General features: G+C 59.3%; 1 protein-coding gene, 1 non-coding gene and 1 pseudogene across 2 annotated transcripts; 1 reads left to right on the top strand and 2 right to left on the bottom strand.

Moving 5' to 3' along the window:
- The first annotated feature begins 259 nt into the window (after positions 1 to 259).
- On the top strand, positions 260 to 17287 carry LOC148051795 (scavenger receptor cysteine-rich type 1 protein M130-like). The gene is made up of 19 exons (XM_087735266.1): positions 260 to 375; positions 1353 to 1667; positions 3120 to 3428; positions 4091 to 4414; positions 5866 to 6174; positions 6839 to 7162; positions 8614 to 8922; positions 9587 to 9910; positions 11573 to 11881; positions 12109 to 12423; positions 13004 to 13330; positions 13417 to 13731; positions 14077 to 14391; positions 14863 to 14925; positions 15014 to 15328; positions 15749 to 15784; positions 16073 to 16210; positions 16950 to 17045; positions 17103 to 17287. The coding sequence occupies exons 1-19, from the start codon at positions 282 to 284 to the stop codon at positions 17285 to 17287; spliced, it is 4722 nt and encodes a 1573-aa protein (XP_087591392.1). The 5' UTR covers positions 260 to 281.
- Positions 17288 to 21494: 4207 nt separating this feature from the next.
- TRNAA-CGC (transfer RNA alanine (anticodon CGC)) lies at positions 21495 to 21566 on the bottom strand. Its single transcript has one exon. It is a non-coding gene; the product is annotated as a tRNA-Ala (tRNA).
- Positions 21567 to 24631: 3065 nt separating this feature from the next.
- LOC148051793 (olfactory receptor 6B1-like) lies at positions 24632 to 25996 on the bottom strand (annotated as a pseudogene).
- Positions 25997 to 26284: the final 288 nt, after the last annotated feature.

Raw genomic sequence — 26284 nt, 5'->3', positions numbered from 1 at the left:
CCACAACCGTCCCTGTCCTGTGACAGCCCCCCACCACAGTGACGTGACACCTGCAGCAGAGCCGTCTCTCATATATGGTCATGAATGGCACTGGAGAAGTTCATTGGAGGGTTGGGCTGTGTCGGAGGGGAGATAGCTCCCGATAATGTCTAAAAAGGTCCTGCTGCTTTGATTGGCTCGTCCTGTAGCTGGGCTGGGATCTGCAGAGATATATTGCCCTCCCGTCGTCACTGTCCCCATGAGTCCCCAGGAGCTGTGGCAGGGAGTGTGGCGTAGCAGGGATGTGCTGGCAGGGCAGGAGGCTCCGGATGGGCACAGAGGGACTCCTGTCCCCTCAGATCTTGTGGCTGCTCCTCTGGGTACAGCTGTGCAGAGGTAAGTGCCAGTTCCATTGTCCCACAGCCCAGGGCCAGCGGGCACCCACATGGTCATTGGGATCAGTCTGGGAATGGGGTTGCTTTGCAGGTGCTACTGAGGTGAGGGTCAGAAGGTGCTCAAGTCCATGGTCCTGTGCCTGCCTGTCTGGGTGGGAGAGTACCTCCTTTTCCAGGGCTCCGGTGTTGAAGGCAGCCTGGCTGGATTCATAGACAGCCTGTCCTGGGGTACCCTTTTGGGACCCCCTGTTGCCCAGCACTGTGCCTCTGGAGCCCGTGGCGGCCTAGCTGGTGACAGCAGCACCCAGAGATCCCCAGGGCACTGCCAGCCTCTGGGGTACCGCGGAGAGTTTGTGTGCTGCTGACTGCCCCCTTGTTCCAGGGGAGCCCTGACCCCATGAGGGCAGTTTGTGCCCCGCAGAGAGAAGGGGACGGGGGAATCTACGTAGAGAGACATCCTTCCTGGGAGGCCTGGCCCAGTGCAGAGGCCGGGCTGACACCAGGGGCAAGGAGGGTATGGGGGGGGGATCATTGGAATCGTCTTGGTGGGAACCTGGAAAGCCCTGGGGGTGGGGGTGGGTATGGATGGTGCCGGGGCAGGTGATTTGCATGGGAAGCTGCAGGCCTGGGTACACGGGGCTGTCCAGGGGGTGCTGGGCTGGGGAAGAGAGGGTGCCCTGTGCAGGGCTGGGCACAGTGTGCAGGTGTGTGTGGGCAGGGGGCAAGTGGCCGTTGGGGTGGGAAAAGGTGCCTTGTGCAGCGGGATGGCGAATGACCCAGCAGGGCCAGAACTGCACACAACCAGCCTTGTGCAGCCCATGGGGATAGAATGGACTCCCACACTGCACTGGGGACAGCCTGGAGGGGAGAGGGCTCCCACCCTGGCACCTCTGACATGGTATGGGCAGGGGCTTCCCCCAGACCTGCAGTGCTGGGGCTTGGTGCTGTGCCTGACTGGTCCCATGTTTGTGTTTGAAGGTGCTGCGGAGGTGAGGCTGCTGAACGGCAGCAGGCACTGTGCTGGGAGAGTGGAGGTGAGACACGAGGGCCAGTGGGGGACTGTGTGTGATGACTACTGGAGCATGAACGATGCAGCAGTGGTTTGCAAGCAGCTGGACTGTGGGTCTGCTGTTGGAGCTCCTCAGTATGGACACTTTGGGCCAGGATCTGGCCCCATTTGGATGGATGCTGTTGGCTGTAATGGCACCGAATCTGCCCTCTCTGACTGCCCACACAGAGGATGGGGTAAACATGACTGTGTTCATGCTGAGGATGCTGGAGTGGTGTGTTCAGGTAAGGGGACAGCCTGTTCTTCACCTTTGGGGATATGACAGGGGAAGGGACGTTGGGTGCACCATCAGGGAGCAACAAATGGGCACGGGAGCACTGCCCAATGGGGCCAGTCGCGCTGCCGAGCTGAGGCTGTCATTGCTGGTGTTGCCAGTCCCTGGGAAAAGCCCAGAGGGAGCCTACCGCAGGGTGAACTGACCCTGCCACAGTGTCTCAGCCCCTCTTCAGTCAGTGTCTTGGGCTGCAGATGAATCCTCCATCCCTACCCCAGGGTGTCCACTGATCTCCACTGGTCTCCACCCATTCTGCCAGTTCCCAGCCAACAATGCTGAGGGTCCCTGAGCTGGAGAAACCAGGGGGGACTTGCTTGGCACTCCACACCTCGGAGGAATGGCATGAGATGGCTGGTCCCCCAGGTCATTCCCCTTGACAGGCATGAGTACCTCAACTGAATCAAAAGGGCTTTTTGGAGAGCATGAGTGCTGGGCCCTGGGAGAGGAGCAGGGTGGCGCACAGCCCTTCGCTGTCTGTCCCCGGGGCTCGGCTGTGTGGTCCAGCACTGCGAGGCTCAGGAGCTTGGCAGCTGCTTGACTCTGGCTGCTCCCTTCTGCATCACGGCATGCCCAGGCTCGTACTGGAAGGTGCCTGGGGCTGTGACAGCCCCACAGGGGCACGGCCCCATGCAGGCAGCGCTGACCTGCTGCCCAGCCTCTCCTGCCTGCCCATGATTCCCCACACTGCCCCAAGAAACAGAGGCTTTGGCATCATTTACTGACTCTCACCTGTGCCTGCTGTTACCCTCTGAGCCAGCATGAGCCCAGGGCGGCATGCGGGTCTCCTGTCCCTCTGCTTGGCTGTTGGCTTGGGACCTGTGCACCTCTGGGCAGAGCACTGTGTGCCTGGCTGAGGACACCCTATCTGAGCAGGCATCGGAGGGGTCTGGACAGGCAGCAGCCATGGTAACAGCCGCACCATTGCTGTGCTCCCTGACATCTGCCCCTAACAGGAACCTCCCAACACCCCAGCACACCCCTGGGAGAGGGGTACGTTTCCGGCTGCATCAAGGTGATGGTCCTGCCTGGTCCCAAGGTCTGCAGGGGCTGTGCAGGCTGCAGCAGTCATTATCATGTAAGCCAGTTCTCCCGGACCCAAACTGCACACACCACTGCAGTACTGGGGGGACCATGCCGGGCAGCACAGGGTGCCTTGTGCAGCAGCAGGTTGTCTGAGCGGTGCCTGGTGCTGCGACAGACACATAACCTCTAGTACTGCGATGGTGTAGAGAAGGGGTGCAGGGGGGCCTGGATGTGTTTGTGTCACCAACACTCCCCCAACAGCTTCTGCTGGGATGTGCAATGGGCCATTTGGTCACGGCTTCCTTGGAGGTGATGCAGGATGTGGTCATGTATCTGCCAGAGGTCTCTGGGAACTCCCAGTTATTTTGTTTTTTTCCAGGATTTGTCCAGCTGGTGGAAGGGAAGAGCCGCTGCTCAGGACGTGTGGAGATCCATGATGGGCACCAGTGGAAAACTGTCTGTGATTCCAGCTTTGGTCCCAAAGCTGCTGACGTGGTCTGCAGGGAGTTGCAGTGCGGTGTGGCCCTGCCTGTGGCTGGGGCAGCTCACTTTGGAGAAGGGATGAGTCCCATGTGGGATGGAGAGCTGCAGTGTGTGGGGAATGAATCCCTCCTCACCTCCTGCCCCAGGGGGTCTGCGAGGGACCAGCCTTGCACCTATGCGAACAGCACTATTGTCACCTGCACACGTAAGGACTCAGGGTGGGGTGTTGAGCACTGGGGTAGCTCCAGCCTGAGGGGGGGCAGGTTGTGCTTGTGGAGACATGGACCTGGGGTGTCTGTTCCCACAGGCTGGCAGAAAGGTGACCTTCCTGGGGGATCCTAGACAAGGGCAGGGCTGGGCTGATGCCCAAGGACAGGGAGGGGGCATGGGTTGGGAGGGCTCACTGGGATCATCCTGTTGCACCAGAGGGGACACGGAAAGATCTGAGGGTGGAGGATGAGCTGGGAGATGCCCAGGGCAGGCTGTGGTGCAGGGGAACTTGGGGCCCTGGGGAGAAGCAGCAGTGTGTGCTTGGGGAGCCCGGGTGGGGGCAGGTCTCTTCTCAGGGTGCTGTCTGGGGAGGGATGAGTGCCCTGGGTGGGTGTGGGCCAAGGGTAGGTTGCAGGGGGCCGTTGTGGTGGAAGGAGGTGCCAAAGTCTGTGGGGCCACAAATGACCCAGCAGGAGTGGGGCTGGGCATCCTCAGGCTTGCGCAGCTCGTGGGGATAGAAGGGGCCCCTGCAGTGCCCCAGGGACATCCTGGAGGGGAGTGGGCTCCCACCCTGGCACCTCTGACTCCACCCGGGCAGGGGTTCCCTCAGACCCACAGTGCTGGGGCTGAGTGCTGTCCTGACTGGTCCTGTGTCAGTGTTTGAAGGTGCTGTGGAGGTGAGGCTGGTGAACGGCAGCAGGCACTGTGCTGGGAGAGTGGAGGTGAAACAACAGGGCAAGTGGGGGACAGTGTGTGGTGACTACTGGGACATGAACGATGCAGCAGTGGTTTGCAAGCAGCTGGACTGTGGGTCTGCTGTTGGAGCTCCTCAGTATGGACACTTTGGGCCAGGATCTGGCCCCATTTGGATGGATGCTGTTGGCTGTAATGGCACCGAATCTGCCCTGTCTGACTGCCCACACGGAGGATGGGGTGAACATGACTGTGTTCATGCTGAGGATGCTGGAGTGGTGTGTTCAGGTAAGGGGACAGCCTGTTCTTCACCTTTGGGGATGTGACAGGGGAAGGGATGTTGGGTGCGCCCTCAGGGAGCAACAAATGGGCACGGGAGCACTGCCCAATGGGGCCAGTCGCGCTGCCGAGCTGAGGCTGTCATTGCTGGTGTTGCCAGTCCCTGGGAAAAGCCCAGAGGGAGCCTACCGCAGGGTGAACTGACCCTGCCACGGTGTCTCAGCCCCTCTTCAGTCAGTGTCTTGGGCTGCAGATGAATCCTCCATCCCTACCCCAGGGTGTCCACTGATCTCCACTGGTCTCCACCCATTCTGCCAGTTCCCAGCCAACAATGCTGAGGGTCCCTGAGCTGGAGAAACCAGGGGGGACTTGCTTGGCACTCCACACCTTGGAGGAATGGCATGAGATGGCTGGTCCCCCAGGTCATTCCCCTTGACAGGCATGAGTACCTCAACTGAATCAAAAGGGCTTTTTGGAGAGCATGAGTGCTGGGCCCTGGGAGAGGAGCAGGGTGGCGCACAGCCCTTCGCTGCCTGTCCCTGGGGCTCGGCTGTGTGGTCCAGCACTGCGAGGCTCAGGAGCTTGGCAGATGCTTGAGTCTGGCTGCTCCCTTCTGCATCACGGCATGCCCAGGCTCATACTGGGAGGTCACTGGGGCTGTGACAGCCCCACAGGGCCCGGCCCCATGCAGGCAGCGCTGACCTGCTGCCCAGCCTCTCCTGCCTGCCCATGATTCCCCACACTGCCCCAAGAAACAGAGGCTTTGGCATCATTTACTGACTCTCATCTGTGCCTACTGTTACCCTCTGAGCCAGCATGAGCCCAGGGCGGCATGCGGGTCTCCTGTCCCTCTGCTTGGCTGTTGGCTTGGGACCTGTGCACCTCTGGGCAGAGCACTGTGTGCCTGGCTGAGGACACCCTATCTGAGCAGGCATCGGAGGGGTCTGGACAGGCAGCAGCCATGGTAACAGCCGCACCATTGCTGTGCTCCGTGACATCTGCCCCTAACAGGAACCTCCCAACACCCCAGCACACCCCTGGGAGAGGGGTACGTTTCCGGCTGCATCAAGGTGATGGTCCTGCCTGGTCCCAAGGTCTGCAGGGGCTGAGCAGGCTGCAGCAGTCATTATCATGTAAGCCAGTTCTCCCGGACCCAAACTGCACACACCACTGCAGTACTGGGGGGACCATGCCGGGCAGCACAGGGTGCCTTGTGCAGCAGCAGGTTGTCTGAGCGGTGCCTGGTGCTGCGACAGACACATAACCTCTAGTACTGCGATGGTGTAGAGAAGGGGTGCAGGGGGGCCTGGATGTGTTTGTGTCACCAACACTCCCCCAACAGCTTCTGCTGGGATGTGCAATGGGCCATTTGGTCACGGCTTCCTTGGAGGTGATGCAGGATGTGGTCATGTATCTGCCAGAGGTCTCTGGGAACTCCCAGTTATTTTGTTTTTTTCCAGGATTTGTCCAGCTGGTGGAAGGGAAGAGCCGCTGCTCAGGACGTGTGGAGATCCATGATGGGCACCAGTGGAAAACTGTCTGTGATTCCAGCTTTGGTCCCAAAGCTGCTGACGTGGTCTGCAGGGAGTTGCAGTGCGGTGTGGCCCTGCCTGTGGCTGGGGCAGCTCACTTTGGAGAAGGGATGAGTCCCATGTGGGATGGAGAGCTGCAGTGTGTGGGGAATGAATCCCTCCTCACCTCCTGCCCCAGGGGGTCTGCGAGGGACCAGCCTTGCACCTATGCGAACAGCACTATTGTCACCTGCACACGTAAGGACTCAGGGTGGGGTGTTGAGCACTGGGGTAGCTCCAGCCTGAGGGGGGGCAGGTTGTGCTTGTGGAGACATGGACCTGGGGTGTCTGTTCCCACAGGCTGGCAGAAAGGTGACCTTCCTGGGGGATCCTAGACAAGGGCAGGGCTGGGCTGATGCCCAAGGACAGGGAGGGGGCATGGGTTGGGAGGGCTCACTGGGATCATCCTGTTGCACCAGAGGGGACACGGAAAGATCTGAGGGTGGAGGATGAGCTGGGAGATGCCCAGGGCAGGCTGTGGTGCAGGGGAACTTGGGGCCCTGGGGAGAAGCAGCAGTGTGTGCTTGGGGGAGCCCGGGTGGGGGCAGGTCTCTTCTCAGGGTGCTGTCTGGGGAGGGATGAGTGCCCTGGGTGGGTGTGGGCCAAGGGTAGGTTGCAGGGGGCCGTTGTGGTGGAAGGAGGTGCCAAAGTCTGTGGGGCCACAAATGACCCAGCAGGAGTGGGGCTGGGCATCCTCAGGCTTGCGCAGCTCGTGGGGATAGAAGGGGCCCCTGCAGTGCCCCAGGGACATCCTGGAGGGGAGTGGGCTCCCCACCCTGGCACCTCTGACTCCACCCGGGCAGGGGTTCCCTCAGACCCACAGTGCTGGGGCTGAGTGCTGTCCTGACTGGTCCTGTGTCAGTGTTTGAAGGTGCTGTGGAGGTGAGGCTGGTGAACGGCAGCAGGCACTGTGCTGGGAGAGTGGAGGTGAAACAACAGGGCAAGTGGGGGACAGTGTGTGGTGACTACTGGGACATGAACGATGCAGCAGTGGTTTGCAAGCAGCTGGACTGTGGGTCTGCTGTTGGAGCTCCTCAGTATGGACACTTTGGGCCAGGATCTGGCCCCATTTGGATGGATGCTGTTGGCTGTAATGGCACCGAATCTGCCCTGTCTGACTGCCCACACGGAGGATGGGGTGAACATGACTGTGTTCATGCTGAGGATGCTGGAGTGGTGTGTTCAGGTAAGGGGACAGCCTGTTCTTCACCTTTGGGGATGTGACAGGGGAAGGGATGTTGGGTGCGCCCTCAGGGAGCAACAAATGGGCACGGGAGCACTGCCCAATGGGGCCAGTCGCGCTGCCGAGCTGAGGCTGTCATTGCTGGTGTTGCCAGTCCCTGGGAAAAGCCCAGAGGGAGCCTACCGCAGGGTGAACTGACCCTGCCACGGTGTCTCAGCCCCTCTTCAGTCAGTGTCTTGGGCTGCAGATGAATCCTCCATCCCTACCCCAGGGTGTCCACTGATCTCCACTGGTCTCCACCCATTCTGCCAGTTCCCAGCCAACAATGCTGAGGGTCCCTGAGCTGGAGAAACCAGGGGGGACTTGCTTGGCACTCCACACCTTGGAGGAATGGCATGAGATGGCTGGTCCCCCAGGTCATTCCCCTTGACAGGCATGAGTACCTCAACTGAATCAAAAGGGCTTTTTGGAGAGCATGAGTGCTGGGCCCTGGGAGAGGAGCAGGGTGGCGCACAGCCCTTCGCTGCCTGTCCCTGGGGCTCGGCTGTGTGGTCCAGCACTGCGAGGCTCAGGAGCTTGGCAGATGCTTGAGTCTGGCTGCTCCCTTCTGCATCACGGCATGCCCAGGCTCATACTGGGAGGTCACTGGGGCTGTGACAGCCCCACAGGGGCACGGCCCCATGCAGGCAGCGCTGACCTGCTGCCCAGCCTCTCCTGCCTGCCCATGATTCCCCACACTGCCCCAAGAAACAGAGGCTTTGGCATCATTTACTGACTCTCATCTGTGCCTACTGTTACCCTCTGAGCCAGCATGAGCCCAGGGCGGCATGCGGGTCTCCTGTCCCTCTGCTTGGCTGTTGGCTTGGGACCTGTGCACCTCTGGGCAGAGCACTGTGTGCCTGGCTGAGGACACCCTATCTGAGCAGGCATCGGAGGGGTCTGGACAGGCAGCAGCCATGGTAACAGCCGCACCATTGCTGTGCTCCGTGACATCTGCCCCTAACAGGAACCTCCCAACACCCCAGCACACCCCTGGGAGAGGGGTACGTTTCCGGCTGCATCAAGGTGATGGTCCTGCCTGGTCCCAAGGTCTGCAGGGGCTGAGCAGGCTGCAGCAGTCATTATCATGTAAGCCAGTTCTCCCGGACCCAAACTGCACACACCACTGCAGTACTGGGGGGACCATGCCGGGCAGCACAGGGTGCCTTGTGCAGCAGCAGGTTGTCTGAGCGGTGCCTGGTGCTGCGACAGACACATAACCTCTAGTACTGCGATGGTGTAGAGAAGGGGTGCAGGGGGCCTGGATGTGTTTGTGTCACCAACACTCCCCCAACAGCTTCTGCTGGGATGTGCAATGGGCCATTTGGTCACGGCTTCCTTGGAGGTGATGCAGGATGTGGTCATGTATCTGCCAGAGGTCTCTGGGAACTCCCAGTTATTTTGTTTTTTTCCAGGATTTGTCCAGCTGGTGGAAGGGAAGAGCCGCTGCTCAGGACGTGTGGAGATCCATGATGGGCACCAGTGGAAAACTGTCTGTGATTCCAGCTTTGGTCCCAAAGCTGCTGACGTGGTCTGCAGGGAGTTGCAGTGCGGTGTGGCCCTGCCTGTGGCTGGGGCAGCTCACTTTGGAGAAGGGATGGGTCCCATGTGGGATGGAGAGCTGCAGTGTGTGGGGAATGAATCCCTCCTCACCTCCTGCCCCAGGGGGTCTGCGAGGGACCAGCCTTGCACCTATGCGAACAGCACTATTGTCACCTGCACACGTAAGGACTCAGGGTGGGGTGTTGAGCACTGGGGTAGCTCCAGCCTGAGGGGGGGCAGGTTGTGCTTGTGGAGACAAGGGACCTGGGGTGTCTGTTCCCACAGGCTGGCAGAAAGGTGACCTTCCTGGGGGATCCTAGACAAGGGCAGGGCTGGGCTGATGCCCAAGGACAGGGAGGGGGCATGGGTTGGGAGGGCTCACTGGGATCATCCTGTTGCACCAGAGGGGACACGGAAAGATCTGAGGGTGCAGGATGAGCTGGGAGATGCCCAGGGCAGGCTGTGGTGCAGGGGATCTTGGGGCTCTGGGGAGAAGCAGCAGTGTGTGCTTGGGGGAGCCCGGGTGGGGGCAGGTCTCTTCTCAGGGTGCTGTCTGGGGAGGGATGAGTGCCCTGGGTGGGTGTGGGCCAAGGGTAGGTTGCAGGGGGCCGTTGTGGTGGAAGGAGGTGCCAAAGTCTGTGGGGCCACAAATGACCCAGCAGGAGTGGGGCTGGGCATCCTCAGGCTTGCGCAGCTCGTGGGGATAGAAGGGGCCCCTGCAGTGCCCCAGGGACATCCTGGAGGGGAGTGGGCTCCCACCCTGGCACCTCTGACTCCACCCGGGCAGGGGTTCCCTCAGACCCACAGTGCTGGGGCTGAGTGCTGTCCTGACTGGTCCTGTGTCAGTGTTTGAAGGTGCTGTGGAGGTGAGGCTGGTGAACGGCAGCAGGCACTGTGCTGGGAGAGTGGAGGTGAAACAACAGGGCAAGTGGGGGACAGTGTGTGGTGACTACTGGGACATGAACGATGCAGCAGTGGTTTGCAAGCAGCTGGACTGTGGGTCTGCTGTTGGAGCTCCTCAGTATGGACACTTTGGGCCAGGATCTGGCCCCATTTGGATGGATGATGTTGGCTGTAATGGCACCGAATCTGCCCTCTCTGACTGCCCACACGGAGGATGGGGTGAACATGACTGTGTTCATGCTGAGGACGCTGGAGTGATGTGTTCAGGTAAGGGGACAGCCTATTCCTCACCTCTGGGGCTGGGATGGAATAGAGACCTGGCTGTGCCCTCAGGGAGCAACAAGTGGGCACCAGAGCATCGCCCAATGTGGCCAGTCGCACTGCCGAGCTGAGGCTGTCATTGCTGGTGTTCCCAGTCCCTGGGAAAAGTGCAGAGGGAGCCTAACCTAAGGTGCCCATACTCTGCCTGGCCTCTGAGCTGGCTCAGATGAATCCCCCACCCTGCCCTGCATTGTCTGTTGATTCCCATCTTTCTCCTTGTATTCACCCAGGACCTGCCTGGCCGTGCCAAGGGCCAGGTCCCCCCATGCCAGAGGCACCAAGAGTGACTCACATGGCCACCCACAGCACCAGGGAAGGGCATGGGATGGTAGCTGCTTTGGGGTTGTGCTCCCTGGCAGGCACAAGTGCCTTGGCTGAAGCAAAGGGGTTGCTCGGAGAGGAGGAGCGCTTGGCCTGGTCTGTGGAGCAAGGTGTCATGTGGCACCTCATTCATCTCCCAGGGTCACCCCATGAGAGCCTGCCCGTGGGGACACGGTCCCATCCAGGAGCGCTGACCTGCTGCCCAGCCTCTTATGTCTGTCCCAGCCCCTGGCCGCCTTGCACTTCTGGATTTGCCAGCATTGACTGGCTCTCCTCTGTGCCTGCCCTTGCACTGGGAGCTTGTGTAAGCCCAGGGCTGCTCTTCTGTCCACTCTCCTGCCCTCTGCCCGGCTGTTGGCCAGGGACATGAGCATCCAGCAGTGCGCTCTGGCCAGGACTGAGGACCTTTTGCCTGGGCAGGTGCCGTAGCAGAGGGCTGCCACAGATGCCAACCACAGGTACAGCCTCACTATGCTTGTGCCCTGTGACATGTCCCATCTCCCAGCAGTGCCCCAACTGCCCAAGACCCCCCTGGGAGCATGGCCTGTTTCTGGTGGCACCAAGAGGTTCCTCATGCCTGGCCCTGAGCTCAGTGGGGCAGAGAGAGCTGCAGCAGCCAAGAGTGTCTGGGCTCATTTCCCTGGACCCCAAGTGCTCTGAGTGCTGCAGTGCCCAGGGACCAGTGCCAGGCAGCCCAAGGTCTGTGGGGCAGCAGCAGATTGTCTGAGCAGTGCCTGTGGCAGTGGGTTTGGGACAGAAGCAAGCTCACATGTGCTGGGCTTATTTCTGAGGAGCGGCAGGTGGGTCCTGCTTTGTTTGTGCCATCAGCATCCCCTGAGAGCAGCTGGGGTGGTCGTGGGGCTTTTTGCCTTTGGCCACCTTGGAGATCAGGTGGGACATGGTCAGGGGATTGTCAGAGGGCTGTGGGAACTTTCAGGGGTCTTTGGTTGCTCTGCGATCTTGCTGGCTGGTCAGAGGGAATAGCCCCTGCTAAGGACATATAGTGAGCTGTGACCGTGACCCTTGGAAAATTGCATGTGACTCACGCTTTGGTCCCAAAGGTGGCAATGTGGTTGTCAGGGTCTGCTGTGGGTCTGGGATAGACACATACCCTTGAGTGCTGTGATGGTGTAGAGAAGAGGTGCAGGGGGGCCTGGATGTGTTTGTGTCTCCAACACTCTCCCAACAGCTTCCCCTGGGATGTGCAATGGGCCATTTGGTCACAGCCTGCTTGGAGGTGATGTGGGAACTGCCAGAGAGCTCTCAGTTGTTTTCTTTTTTTTCCAGGATTTGTCCGGCTGGTGGAAGGGAAGAGCCACTGCTCAGGACGTGTGGAGATCCATGATGGGCACCAGTGGAAAACTGTCTGTGATTCCAGCTTTGGTCCCAAAGCTGCTGACGTGGTCTGCAGGGAGTTGCAGTGCGGTGTGGCCCTGCCTGTGGCTGGGGCAGCTCACTTTGGAGAAGGGATGGGTCCCATGTGGGATGGAGAGCTGCAGTGTGTGGGGAATGAATCCCTCCTCACCTCCTGCCCCAGGGGGTCTGCGAGGGACCAGCCTTGCACCTATGCGAACAGCACTATTGTCACCTGCACACGTAAGGACTCAGGGTGGGGTGTTGAACACCTGAGCTGTGCCAGGGGTTGGGGAACAGAGCAAGGACCATGATGGGCTGGGTGTGAGGACAGGAGGGGTGATGGGTTGTCTGCAGCATGAAAATAGTGCAGAAGGAGAAGAAAGGCATGCTGTCCCCCTGGCCTCTGCGCCAGCTACTGAGGGTACAGGAGCACCAATCCACCCTCAGTCCTCCTTCTCTGTCCCCAGAGTACACAGGGTTCAGGCTGGTGAACGGCAGCACGGCGTGTGCAGGGAGGGTGGAGGCCCAGGTGCTGGGGACCTGGGGGACCCTCTGTGCCTCCCGCTGGGATCTCTCGGATGCCCACGTTCTCTGTCGTCAACTCAACTGCGGGTTTGCCGAGTCCATTCCTGGAGGAGAACATTTTGGGAGAGAGACTGGCCCTGTCTGGAGAGACTCATTCCACTGTGACGGGACTGAAGCCCACCTGGGACAGTGCCCAGTGATCACCCTGGGGGCCTCACCGTGCCCCCATGGGAGCAACGCCGCTGTCATTTGCTCAGGTGAGTGCTGGGAAAGTGCTGCATTAAGTCCATTTGCCCTTTGTGTGCGACATGGCCACCCAAAGCAGGGGTCCCATGGCAGTACCAGGCTGAATTTCTCCCTGGAGAAACCCTTGCTTCCCCAGGAGCCTTCTGGAGGGCTTTGCCTGCTCAGAGTGACTGCTCTGCTGTGGGAGAGCAGGGGACTGAATGGAGGCAGCCATCTGCCCCCAGGGCAGCGGCTTAGGCCCTGGTGCCACTGGCAGGCCTGGGCTCCTGTGTTTTTCTGCTGTGGGATGAGCCCAGGACAGGGCTGCAGGGCTCTGCTCCATCCCTCTAGCTGCAGACAACCACATCCCATCCCCACAGAGAGCCCTGCAGAGCTTCCTCCCACCACCCATGCTGGAGCTGCCTGGGTGCCCCCAGCAGCAGCAGACCTGGGTGTGAGCTGCAGAGCGGGCCTGGGCTCTGCCCTTGCTTCTTGTCAGCACAAGGCTCAATCTTGCCCTGTTTTTTTTGAAAACTCCCCCTTGCCGTCCTCCCTGAAGGGTGCCATGCTCCCTTGTGCCGCCAATGGCTGTGGCATCTCTGCTCTCCCCAGGCTCGGCCAGCTTTGCGTCCCTGCGGCTGGTGGGTGGAGGGAGCCGGTGCGACGGGCGAGTGGAGATCTTCCAGCGTGGGACGTGGGGCAGAGTCCTGGATGACCAGTGGGACATGCAGGAGGCCAACGTGGTGTGCCGGCAGCTGCAGTGCGGACAGGCAGAGAAAGCCTACAACCCCCCAAAACCTGAGCGAGGGACGGGCCCCGTAGGGCTGCGAGGGGTCCGGTGCGCAGGGCATGAGACCAACCTGACCCAATGCAACACCTCCCTGCCCAAGAGTGCACTGGCGGCAGGGGTTGCGGAGGACGTGGGAGTCATTTGCTGGGGTGAGCGGCACTGCACAGGCCCCCCAGATGATGAGGTGGGTGGGCAGCCAGCCCCTGACAGCAACTGGGGTTTCTCCCCACTGCAGGGAGCCGGCAGGTCCGGCTGGTGAATGGGTCTGGACGCTGCGCCGGGAGAGTGGAGATCTACTACCAGGGCAGCTGGGGGACTGTCTGCGACGATGGCTGGGACCTGTCTGATGCTGCTGTCGTTTGCCACCAGCTGGGCTGTGGAGGGGCAGTGGAGGCGACTGGCTCCGCTTGGTTCGGGGAAGGCTCCGGACAGATCTGGCTGGATGGCATGAACTGCTCCGGGTATGAAGCTGCCCTCTGGGACTGCCCTGCCAGGCCCTGGGGGCAGCACGACTGCGGGCACAAAGAGGACGCAGGAATCGTCTGCTCAGGTCTGTGGTGGGACCCTGGTTCGTGGGGAGGCCAGGACGCGGGGAGAGCCTGGCACGGCAAAGGCTGTCCCTGGCTGCCTCTGAACTCCTGCCTGAGCCCATGCTGCAGGCACCCGTGCACGGGCACCCTCAGTCCCACTGGGGGTCCCTGGGGAGCTCAGCAGTTCCCAAGTGTTATCGGGAAGGGCAGGGGTGTCAGTGCATCAGGGACTTTTCTCTGCTCCTGGGTGCAAGAGGGATGTGCTGGCCATGCCCCTGCCTGGCTGAGGGCCTGGCGAGTGCAGAGGCGTCCCCTCTCCCACAGCCCCAGACCAGCCTGTTCCCCCTTGGTGCCTTTCCTTCCAGAGTTCGTGGCCCTGAGGCTGGAGAACAGCGATGGCTGCTCCGGGCGCCTGCAGGTTTTCTACAACGGGACATGGGGGAGCATTTGCTCCAACTCGATGACTCTCGACACGGTGTCGCTGGCATGCAAGGAGCTAGGCTGCGGGGATGGAGGATCCCTGGAAACACAGCTGCCCTATGGCAGGCTGTCTGGCCCTGCGTGGCTGGATAACGTGCAGTGTGGGGAGAAAACCAGCTCCTTCTGGCAGTGTCCCTCCACTCCCTGGGATGCACAGTCATGTGAAGACCTGCAAGACGAGATCCACATCACCTGCAACGGTAACTCTGAGCCACTCGGGCACCAGTGTCACCCCAGCTCCTGCTCCCCGCTGGGCACAGCCAAAGGCAGAGAAAGAGCTTGGAGGGGCTTTTCCTTCCCGTGTCAGACCCTACTCTTGCCGGTGGCACAAATGTGACCACAGCCACACACGTCCAGCAGCAGTTGCCACCCAGGTTGCCACTAGCACCTGGAAGAGGCAGAGCCATGTCCAGGTGAGGTCTCAGAAGAGACCAGACAGGGTTCAGAAGAGTCTCCCCTCCATAGACACACTACCGCTGCTCTGCGAACCAGGGACCTTTAGGGGCTGAGCAGTCAGGGTCCCCCTAGACCTGCGCGTGTCCCCTGAATGACTGGGGTTCAGATGCTGCCATGACCAAGATGGTACAGGGAGGCACAAGTAGAGCTCAGCCTTGCTGTGTTCTGCACGATCCCCTGAACCAGCCCCTTCACTACAGGGTTTCTTTCTTCAGGGCGACACCCAGAAATGTCCCTGGCCCCGTTGGCCCCATGCCCCAACTCCACGAGCTGCACAGGTATTGAGCTGCTCCTCTGTGTACCCTTCTTGTCTGGCAGGGCTCTGCCTGCTGTCTGGGTGCCACGGGAGGTCTTTGCCTTCTCCAGACAGGGAGAAGATTCGTGCCGTGGGAGGCGAGGACGGGTGCTCGGGCAGAGTGGAGGTCTGGCACCGTGGCTCTTGGGGGACGGTGTGCGATGACTCCTGGGACATCCAAGATGCTGAGGTGGTGTGCAGGCAGCTGGGCTGTGGCCCTGCGGTGTCTGCCCTGAATGAGGCCGCATTTGGGATGGGGCAAGGCCCCATCTGGCTGGAGCAGGTGGAGTGCCGGGGGACGGAGCTGTCCCTGCAGCACTGCTGGGCCTTGCCCGGGGATGGCGGTGCTTGCCGGCATAAGGAAGACGCTGCTGTGCGCTGCTCAGGTGAGCGGCAGGACTGGGACCTCTTGTTCAGGTGTTGGCAGGGAGCTAGAGAAGGCTGTTCACCCACTTGGTCCTGGCATGGCCCCTGACCTCCCAAGAGCGAGACCATTCCTGCAGAGTGCAGGAGCCTGGTGCCAGGTGGGGAGCAGCCTCAGTGGAGCTGCGTGTCCTCAGGCCACCACCTGTGGGGCCCTGCAGCCCCAGGGCTGTCCCCTGGGCTGCCTGTGCCATCCTGCCTGCCACCCAAAGCAGAGGCTGTGGGCCCTGTCCCGGCCTCCCTTTCTAGCACTACTGGAGGGGCAATTTGGGTGGGATGTGTCAGGGACATCTCCAGACACACACAGGGCGTGTTGGGAAGGAGGCTCCCCAGTACCCACACACCCGTCCTCTCAGCCCCGCTCTCCTTTTCCTCCTCTGCAGCTCCAGCCAGGACAGCAGCATCCCCACCCCGAGCAGGTAACTTGTCCTCCGGCCCGAGGCTGGGTATCCCCAGCAGCAGGCTGTGACCCACAGCTGGATGGAAGGGGCTCCTTGCTGGGGTGTGAAGCTCCCAGGAGGAGACACTGGGGTGGTGGTGGGAGAGTTGGGGAGGGCTGTAATTTCCTCAGCAGGGTGGAAGCTTCCCCATTACTCACCTCTGGGGTCCTCCACCCTCTGCTGCCTTGAGTGATGGGGGTCAGGACTGGTGCTGCCCTCAACTCTCCCAGGCCTGGTGTTGCCCCTTCTATGTTTTTGCCCATGCAGATCCTACCCGGGGTCGTTTGACCAGCAGCGGGAGAGTCTCAGTGCCCGTCATCATCTGCATCATCCTGGGGGCCCTTCTCTGCCTGCTCCTGGCCCTCCTGGCTGGACAAGTGCTAAGCGCCAGGGCTGGGCGCAGAGGTGGGTCCTTCCATAGCAGTCCCCGGGACCATGCCTCCTGGAAGGGCTGTGGGGTGCTGCGGGGTGTCATTGAGGGGTACAGGCAGAGCTGGGGGGATGAGACTGTGTGCTGCCACCTGTCCTATGCACCACCCCATTGACTGCCTGGCCATGGGTCACCAGCAGCAAGGGATGGAGAGAGCCCAGAGGCGGGGGGAGCTAGTGATGGGGCGAGGAGAGAAATGGCAGAGTGGAGATGGCCAAGGCTGGCAGTGCTCTGGGTAGGGCTGGAGGGGGCTCTGGGGCAAGGGAGATGACCGGAGGAGCATGGGGCAGTAGAGTCCATCTCCATGCTGTCAGACCCCCAAGCTGTCCTTCTGCCCAGCCCTGCCCATCCTCACCCATCCCCCAGCAGGGAAGGGGCTCTGCTATAGACCCATGGGGCAGATAAGGGGCAGCTCCAGGTGGCGAGTAAACGTGGGAGCTGCTCCAAGGTCAGACAAGGCAGTGAATGGCCCGGGGCCAGAGGGGTATGAGCGCTGTCTCCGAAAGGATGATGCGAGGGTGACGCTGCCCCAGATAATCTCCAGAGCAATGTTGCCCTCTCTGGGGATGTGGCAGCTGTGCCTGGACAGCGCAGTGGGGCTGTGCTGTCGGACCAGTCCTGGGCTGGCCAAAGGAACAGGTTTGGGGGAGCACAGTGGGATCCCGTTGCCTCTCTCTCTGCCTGTCCCTGTGCCAGCCCTGCCTCTGTCCCCAGGCTCCAGGAGGGCTCAGGAGCTCTTCCCCGAGGCTGTGTATGAGGAGATTGGTTACAGCCCAGTGTGGGAGAAGCAGGCAAGGTTTGGTCGCTCAGGTGGGTGTGGGTCCTCCCTGCAGGCCCATCTGCAGGACCCTTTCCCCTGGCCCCAAGACAGGGCTGATCCCCTGAAGCCTCCCAGCCCATGGTCCCTGCAGTGCTGGGGCCGTGTGGTCTGTGGGGAGAGCATCCAGGTCCTGGGCCCGGGAGAGGAGCTTCCTCCCAACCAGCTTTGCCCATCCCAGCTGGACAGCCCCTCTCTTCCTGCCCCTGCACCCCATGTGACACCCGAGGAGTGAGGGAAGGGGCTGCGCTAGGGCAGCTCTGGGAGCACCTTTGAGATGGTGTTTGTCCTGGGGGAGCAGGGTAAATTCCCAGCCCTCCTCCCCATGCAGCCCCAGCTCTGTGGGTCCCCCTTCCCCAGCAGCGTTGACTATGAGACAAGTCCATGGGGCTCGCTCCATAACACCCACTGTGCATCTCACCAGGGTCCTATTCCGAGGAGTCCCTGACCCAGCTGCAGCCCTATCCTGGGGACAGCGAGGAGGAGGATGGTCTGGGATCAGCACCAGGTAACAGAGGCGGGAAGACATTGATCTCCCTGCAGCCATGTGATGGACAGAGGTGTCACCATCAGAGGTGGGAAGGACATGGGGGCCTCCTGCGGTGCTGCCAACACCAGTGTCTCAGCCCTCTGTCCCTGTGCATCCTCTGCTCTGGAGGGTGTATCTCCTCGCTGTCACCAGCTGCCCTCTCCTTTCAGATGTTCTTGTCCTGCCTGGAGGTGACCCAGTGGATGGCTATGATGATGCCAGGGAGGTTTCTGACCCTGAGGATGATGCTGCCCCCAGGCAGGGAGTTTGGGAAATGCCCAGGGCACCAGCGGAGGGAGCGGGGCCCAGGGATGCACCTGGAGGTGAGAGGGAAAGATAGTGCTGCCGGTTCCTGGGGTACCATCCCTGGTGCCACGCAAGTCACTACCGTACTGACACCCAAAGCTCCTGGGAAAGGGGAACCTGACCCAGGAGTTGTCCTTGGAGGGACTGGGGGTGGGAGAAGGAGCTGAATGTGGTAAGGAGTGGGGAGGAAGGTGATGTCCAGACCCCGTGGGGTGAACTGCAATGTCCTGCCTTGCTGCTTCCAGGGGGCAGGCTGCTCTCCCGGAGAAGTGCTGGGGTCCCTGGAGCTGAAGGAGACACCTCGTCCGTGTCCCTGGGGAGCATGGGCTATGATGATGCTGAAGAGGTGTCTCTGGCACATCCCCATGAGGACACAAAGGCTGTGACAGCAGAGCTTGGTTCACAACAGTCCCTGAGTCCCAGGCCAGGAGAGCCCATCCCTGCTGTGCAGCTGGGTGCAGGCAGGAGGGAGGAGAGGTCTGTGCAGCTGGGAGAGCTGTGAGCACCAGAGAACCGTCTCCCTTTACCACGGGCAGCAGAAATGGCTGGGAGTTTCCTCTATTTTTATTCCCATTTTTACACTGTGCATCCATATTGGCTCTTATTAAAAGTCTCTGAGGGCTTTGACCCAGAGCTGCTGCTTGCCTGCCCAGGTGTCAGGTCATCTCCCTGAGGCTGATCAGGGGAGCAGAGAACAAAGACACAGTGGTGGGGAAGGGGCGCGTCTCAGGGACAGCAGGCTCGGGGTCAGGCTGTGGGGCTGCGAGAGCCCCTGGTGCCTGGGGACTAATCCTGCTGACAGAGCCTTTTCCATCCTGCTGGCCACAGGCAGTTTCTACTCAAAATGGCTCTCTGATAATTGTCGTGATGCACCCCAGAGGGAGCACCCATTTCCTCACCCTGGGGTTTCCAGCTGCTCTTTCCCCCAGGCCCTGCCTGGGCCACGCTGGTCCCACAGTGCAGAGGCCATGACAGAGCTGCCATGTCAGGGTAAGCCCTGGGCTGTGGCCCGACAGAAGTGAGCCCTAAGGTGGCCGCAGTGCCCTGAACACCCCAGCCAGCCCCTGCGGGGATCATGGCCCCTGGATTACCTCCCACAATGGTTAGGAGGCAGCTCTGCTCACACTGCCCCAGTACAGGGTGCAGAGCCACTTTCTGGGACACACGGGGCTGGAATTCCCTCTCCTCATGCTCTGCCAGGACCCGTCTCCATGGGCTGTTCCTGGAGCCTTGGGCCCTCACAGACCCCCGAACACTCTTGTCACAGCCACAGAGCTGCCTTCTTCCTGAGCAGGGGCTGTAAGGCCCCACAGCAGCCCTGGGACCCCCTCCTCCTGCTCCCCTCCAGCCCCCACCCCTGCCCTCCTGCTGCCTCGCCAGGGGTGTCAGTTTGGGTTTGTGTCGGGGCAGTACTTGTGTGCAGGTACAGGGGGGATGGGGGCACCTTTCCCTCAGCTCTGTTGGAGGGCTGGGGATGGAGAAGGGATCCCCATGAGACGTGTGCTGCAGCCAAAAGCTGTGGCCTAGCCCCTGGTCTGGAGAAGGGCCCATCCAGGAGGATGCTCATGTGGGCACGTTTCCATGGCAGAGGAGATTTTGTGTCCCTCCCCTAAAACAGGTGCTGCTGGGAGCGGAGCCTCAGTCCCTCTCCCTTGGCTGGGGCTTTCGCCAGCCCCAGTGCCCATGGGCAGAAAAACCCACAGGAGCCAGGCGGGGAGAAGAGTTTGGCACTTGTCAGGACCTGGAGCCCAAACTGCCCTCCCTGCTCCCACTGGTGGGTGTCCACACCCCTCCAGCTCTTCCCTGAAAAGGCTCCTCTGCTGCAGGCTGGAAGGTGTGTTGGCTCCCTGTGGGGAGTTGCTGCAGCTCAGTACTGCTGCCAACAGCAGGATCTCGCCCTAGAGGAGAAGAGGACAGGAGGCAGCTGTCGCCAACACCCTCTCCCACTTCCACATTGACCCATTCCCTGCTGGGAGCTCCTCCACCCCTGGGGGGACCCTGGGGGATCTGGAGGAAGCCCAGGCTCACACATCCTTCTGCTCCATACCCTGGAGCCTTCCTGCTGGCAGCCCCCACGGGAGAGCAGTGTTCCCAGGGTGAGACTCCCACGGTGATGGGTGATATAACATGGGCATTGCAAACACAGCCTCCATCCCCTGGAAGACTCCCACTGGGATAAGCTCCAGCCCTGCATCTCAGAGAAATAAGGTATAAAAGTGAAGTAAAGAAGAAGAGGGGAGTGTTATCTTTTGAACACAGGATGGTGGGTCCTGTGGGCAGTATGGACACTAGCCTGCAGACTCAAGGTTCCCCAAGTGGGCACCAGCGAGAGAGCCCAGTGCCTGTCCCATGCCACCTCCCCACCTGCTCTGCCCTCCCGCATGTATTATGTTTCTCCCTTACTCTGGCATCTGGCAGAGGTTTGCCTCCTCTTCCTCAGGGAGGTACGCTACAGGCCTGGTGTGCTTGAGGGAGCAGCAGGCCTGAGCAGGAAGAGCCCATTTCATGGCATTTTTGGGACCTGAACAGTCTGGCCCTGTGGGCTGGGTGTGGTCTCTGCAGCAAAGCAGGATTGTCACTGTGCCCCAGGTCTGTGCTTGCTCCTGCAGCTCCCGAGGACCTACCTGAGGGGGGTCACAGTGAGACCCCCAACTCTCAGCACTGCTGCCCCACGCTGGGCAGAGCATGGCTGTGGAAAGCCCCTGGGAGAGCAGCCTTATTTCTCTTAGTTTGGGCTCACTGTTCCCGGGGGCTGGGCACCCTGCAGTGAAAGGCCGTGTCACACTCTTGGTTGCGGGTGTTTTAGCTGGGGGACCAGCCAAGGCATCATCTGGCCCTTCCCGCCTGTGCATGGCTGTGCACAGGCCTGTGCCTCCCTGATCCCACCAGCGCAGCATCGACAGAGACACCAAACACCCCAGGAACAAGAGGTTGGCACCGGCCCCACCAGCCCCACCTCTGCAGGGCTGTGCCTGACCTCAGCAGTTGCAGGTGCCCTGAGCTGAGGCTCTGCTTAAGCCAGTGGTGATGGTGGAAGGAGAAGGACCTGGAGACAGGGTCAGGATAAGAAATGTCATTCCTCCAGCTGGGAGTCCCACAGCCCTGCCCAGGCTCATCCAACTCAGACAGCCCTCCCTGCAGGCACAGAGGAGTGCTTCCCATGTGGTATGGGATCTCCACCTGGAGAGAGGACAATCTCAGACCCTTATCCCTGGAAAGCCACCAGGGCAGTGTGGCCCTGGTCCCAAAGGGCGCCTGGGCTGGACCAGCATCCTCACACCACATCTCTCAGTGCAGCCAGAAATGATTCCTAGTGTGCTGCTGACACCTCTCCCCTCCCTGAGGTCTCCCTACACTCTGCTGCCGAGCATTGTCCCTGGGTGGTGGGGTGGGTCTGTGGTGCAGGGCAGTGACCTGAGCCCAGGTCCAGCACAGCTGTCTGCTTCTTCTCCAAGAGGGGGCTCAGCAGAGGCAGCACACACAGCCCTCCTCACCTCACAGGCAAGCCCTGGGTGGGCAGGGCAGGCCCACAGAGCCTGGAGAGGACCAGTGCCCGAGCTCCAGCCCGCGCCTGCCTGAGGCTGGGGAGTGAGAGCAAAAGTAGCCCTGGAGATGCTGGGGATTGAACCCAGGACCTCCCACCTGCGAAGCAGGTGCTCTGCCACTGAGCTACATCCCCTTAATGGTAGGAGAGGCACTCTCCTCCTGTGATGTGCCTATGACAAGTTCTGTATTCCCCTGGGTGCCCACGAACCCTCTGCACTAAATGGCACTTGAATCATTCTGACACAGGGGGAGTTGAGGCCTGACCCTGGCACAGGGCTGCACTGCAGAGCGCTGCCCCTTCAAGGTCTCTGCAGGGCAATGGGGCAGAAGGAGGCTCTGGCTGCAGGTGCTGCTCCCACACTCTGGCCCACTCTGGGATGGGTCAACGGAGAGGAGAAAATCCCTTCCCCTGAGCCTCCTCTGCCACCCAGGGCAACAGCCGACTGTGCCACATCTGTCCCCAACTCTGCAGCAGCAGCAGTGCAACAGGGTGAGGGAAATGCCCTCCCTGGACTGATGTGCCCCCAGGCTCCGATGGCATCCCAGGGCATGCCATGGAGGGCACATGGAGGCAGAAATCTTATACCCCCTCCTCCAGGCACCGGGCCTCCCCCTGCACCCCTCTGTTCCCCAGCAGCCCTGCAGGCGAGGTGAACAGCAGGCTTCCATCTCCATGGGGCTGGGGCTGGGGGTTGGGCTCAGGGACGTTCCCATTCCTTCAGCACTGAGGACTGTCCTGACAGCAAAGCCGTGCCCGGGGACAGCCCTGGCTGGGGTCCCTGTGGCAGGGTGGGTGAGTGTGTTCAGTTGTTAACCGAAAGGTTGATGGTTTGATCACACGCAGGGGTGGTGTCCTCAGGGTGGTACAGCTGGGGCAATTGTGTTGCCCAGTGCCATAGATTTTTCCCTGCTGAGCCCCTGCCTGGCAGAGAGGGTTTAGGGGAATCAAAACCAGAGCACAGTCACTGTGACCTTCCGGAGTGGTTGAATGGAGTTAAGGGGGTGGGCTGCTGGGATGAATAGAATTCATCTATTCTGCTTTGCACACACGGCCACAAAGCCCATCCTCAGCAATGACTCTCCCGTTCTTGCTCAAGAAAGACCTGGAAGGACTGCTCTTTTGGAGCAGTGATAATCCCGCAGGCACTACCCCTGCAGCCAAGCAGTTTCAAGCTTGCACTCAAAGCTGACAAGACAGTAACTGTGCTTGGACAGACAGTCTCTGCCAGGTGGCACGGGCACTGCTGATTGCCCACTCCAGAGTGGCAGAGGCTGGATCCCCTTCTCAGGACAGACTTCTTGCCAGGATGCCACAGCCATGGGGGTGCCTCACCTGGTTCTTACTGGCACTTCACTCAGCATCTGTTTTGGTGGATTTTTCTTTCTTTATTCTGTCTACTCTTTCCACATACAGGAATGACAGAAAAACAAACATTTTGTAAAAGCTTGTCAGAAAGCCCTTGTTATAGACAGGAAGCCCGTCAAATCTGGAGGGAGCCAGGAACATTGCCATAAGCACCAAGAAGATCCAAGAAGCTCAAGGCCTCTTCTGAAGTGCATCAAATTCTTGCAACCATGATTTGAGCCTGGAAGTGGGAAGGGATTTACGTCTGTGGGTGGAGAAGGAATAAGTGTGTTGTGGGAGTATGTCAGGGCTGAAGGCCCTTGCACAAATCAGGGATGATGGAGACATTTCCATCTTGTGAGCATGCCTCAGCCTAGGTAATGGGGAAAGCCCGCTGCTGGGGGTGGATGTTCTCAGTCATGCCCCATGAGCATGCCCTCGCTCTCTTTTGCAAGAAAGAAGAAAACAGAAGGACTCCATTTGCAATATCTAAGTCAGCCAGTGGGAAACAAGTAAGTAATTACATTGGGAGAGGGGGGCTGGAGGGGGGTCAGATTAGGAGAAGGAAAGAAGTGGGAAGTAATGATTTCTGTGTTAAAAGTTTGGGAAGCTGAGACCCAGCTTGTGTGTACCTTTCTTCTGAAGAAGGATCTACTTTTTTTTTTTTTTTTTCCAGAGGAGTTGGCCCTATCAGACTAGCTGTCCTGGTTTCAGCTGGGATAGAGTTAATTTTCGTCTTGGTAGCCAGTATGGGGCTGTGTTTTGGGTTTAGGATGAGAACAATGTCGATGATGCACTGATGCTTTGGCTCTTGCTAAGTAGTGCTAAGCTGTTGCTAAAGAGGTGCTAAGTGGCGCTCACACTGGTCAAAGACTTTTCAGCTTCCCCTGCTCTGCCAGGGGCACAAGAAGCTGGGAGGGGGCACAGTCGGGGGGGGGGGGGGGTGGGTGTGCTGACCCAGACTGGCCCCAGGGCTATTCCATACCATATGACGTCATGCTCAGTATATAAGCTGGGGGAGGAAGAAGGAAGGGGGGGACATTGGGTGTGATGGCGTTTGTCTTTGCAAGTAACCGTTACGCGTGATGGAGCCCTGCTTTCCTGGGGATGGCTGAACATCTGCCTGCCGATGGGAAGTAGTGAATGAATTCTTTGTTTTGCTTTGTTTGCGTGCACGGTTTTTGCTTTGCTTATTTAACTGTTCTAATTTATTATACTTCAATTATTAAACTGTTCTTATCTCAACCCATGAGTTTTCTCCGTTTTACCCTTCTAATTCTCTCCCCCGTCCCACTGGTGGGGAGTGAGCGAGCGGCTGCGTGGTGCTTAGTTGCTGGCTGGGGTTAAACCACGACACTAGCTTTCACAGTTCTCCTCTGCTAGAGAGCCCAGAGAACAGGAGGGATGGGATTCATCTACTCAGATTTAGACATGTCCAGTGGAAGGGCTTGATTCACCTTCCCCCTTCTCACTGTCAATATGAAGATGTCCTGAGGAATCCCAGACACGCAGGACCCCCACCCCTCAGCTTGGCTGGGTAACGGAAGAGAAAACAACATGTTTAGAGTAAGTTTTCTGCCACTCCTGGGCAGGTGTGGCATTTCAACAGCTCCCACTTGCAGGATCACAATTGTGGTTACTTTAAAGCAAGAAGAAAGCCAGGGAAGTTTTTTACACTCTTCAGGACCAGACCTGTATTTCCTTAAGACACAAATTCTCTTTTCCCACTTCTCATTCCCCAAACAGTCCCAAGATTCTGCACTTCTAAAGATATACCTGCTACACAAAATATGCACTTCTGAGTTGTCCACACTTGACACAACCACAACCTGTTTATTCCTGGTGGGTCACAACTAGTAGGAGCTCTTGATGCAGGCCACAGTTTTTCTGAGGGCATTTCCAAGAGCCCCCTTGACTTGCCTGTTCTGCAGGCTGTAGATGAGTGGATTGGCCATGGGTGTGGTGTAGAAAAAGGATAGCACTGTACTGAGCTGCCTCAGTGAGGCTATTCTGGGTATCATATAGACAATGATGAGGGTACCATAGAAAACAGTGACCACGCTGAGGTGAGAGGAGCAGGTGGAGAAGGCCTTCTGCCTCCTCGTGGTGGCTGGGATCCTCAGGATCGCAGCTATGATGCAGATATAGGATACCAAGGTGAACATAAATGGGAAGACCACATCCAGAAAGCAGATGATGAAAGTAACCAGTCTAAGCACCATGATGTCACTGCAGGCGAGCTCCAGCAATGGGGCAAAATCTCAGAAGAAGTGATCAATTGCATTGGGACCACAGAAGTGTAAGTTGGAAAGTAGCCCAGTGACTATGGTAGACATTAGTAATCCTGCTAGCCAAGACCCAGCCGCCAGCTGGAGACAGAGCTTCTGCTTCATGAGGCTGGCATAGAGCAGGGGGTGACATATGGCCAAGTACCGATCCTAGGACATGGTGGCCAGCAGATGACTCTCGGTACCTGCACAACAGGCAAAGAAAAAGAATTGTGTCATGCAGCCTTGAGCAGAAACAGTTCTGTCCCTGGTTAGGAAGCTGGCCAGCAGCCTGGGCAGGGTAGTGGAGGTAGAGCAGATTTCCACATTGGAGGAATTAAGCATCTGATCTGAGGTCCACGAAAGAAGGACAAGGAAACCTAAGAAAAGGGAAAGGAAGGTTGACAAAGGTAACAAGAGGAATTTCACCAAGCACGATATTGATTACCCTTGCCACACCTTCAACTGACCGGGTACCAACATGGATCCTCACAACCATACCAGAGCAAGAATATTTTTCCTGAAGGCCTATTCAGTCCTTTATGAGTTGAACGCCCTCCTTTTCACACTGCTGCTGGTGATTTCTCTGCTTGCTGTCATGGGGAATGCAGTCACCATTGCCATCCTTTGGCTCCACCACTAGTGCCACACCTGCAGGCATCCCTTCCACAGAACCTTGTCCTTCTTGGATATTTGGTTCACTCTGGTCATTCCCCCTAACATGTTTGTCAGTCTCATGCTGGAGATTAAGATATCTCTGTGGCTGCTTACAAGTCCCTTCTTCTCCGTCAGCACAGCTGAGTTTAACCTATGTGTTGAGATGTGTTTCGATTGCTGCAGGGCCATTTGCAGCCCCTCACACGACTCCGTCCTTACCAACTCCTGGCTGTGCTCCATGCTCATCTTTAGCTGCTGGGGAACGGCATCTCTCTCCATGCTCAGCCCCACCATCCTGTATGCCATTAGATCCTCTGTGCCCACTGTAGAGACTGCTTCTTCTGCGGCATCATCCCTTTGCTGAGAGCCCCCGCATGGGCACCAGCTGCTATGAAACATGAGCGTTACGCTCTTCTCCGCTGTGTTGCTGAGCTCCTTCACACTGACTGCTGCGGTTTATGCCTACATTATATGCAATGTCCTGAGGATAACCTCTGTGCAAAGCTGCACTAAGGCCTTCTTCACCTGGATATCCTTCACCTGCATACTCTATATTTCTTCAGTCTCTCTGGCATATGCTGG

Source organism: Nipponia nippon, unplaced genomic scaffold (genome assembly GCF_047370975.1).
Source record: "Nipponia nippon isolate SJK-2023a ecotype South Korea unplaced genomic scaffold, ASM4737097v1 scaffold_54, whole genome shotgun sequence".
Taxonomy (NCBI): domain Eukaryota; kingdom Metazoa; phylum Chordata; class Aves; order Pelecaniformes; family Threskiornithidae; genus Nipponia; species Nipponia nippon.
Note: the sequence above shows the minus strand (reverse complement) of the source record. Positions and strands in the feature narration are given on the sequence as shown.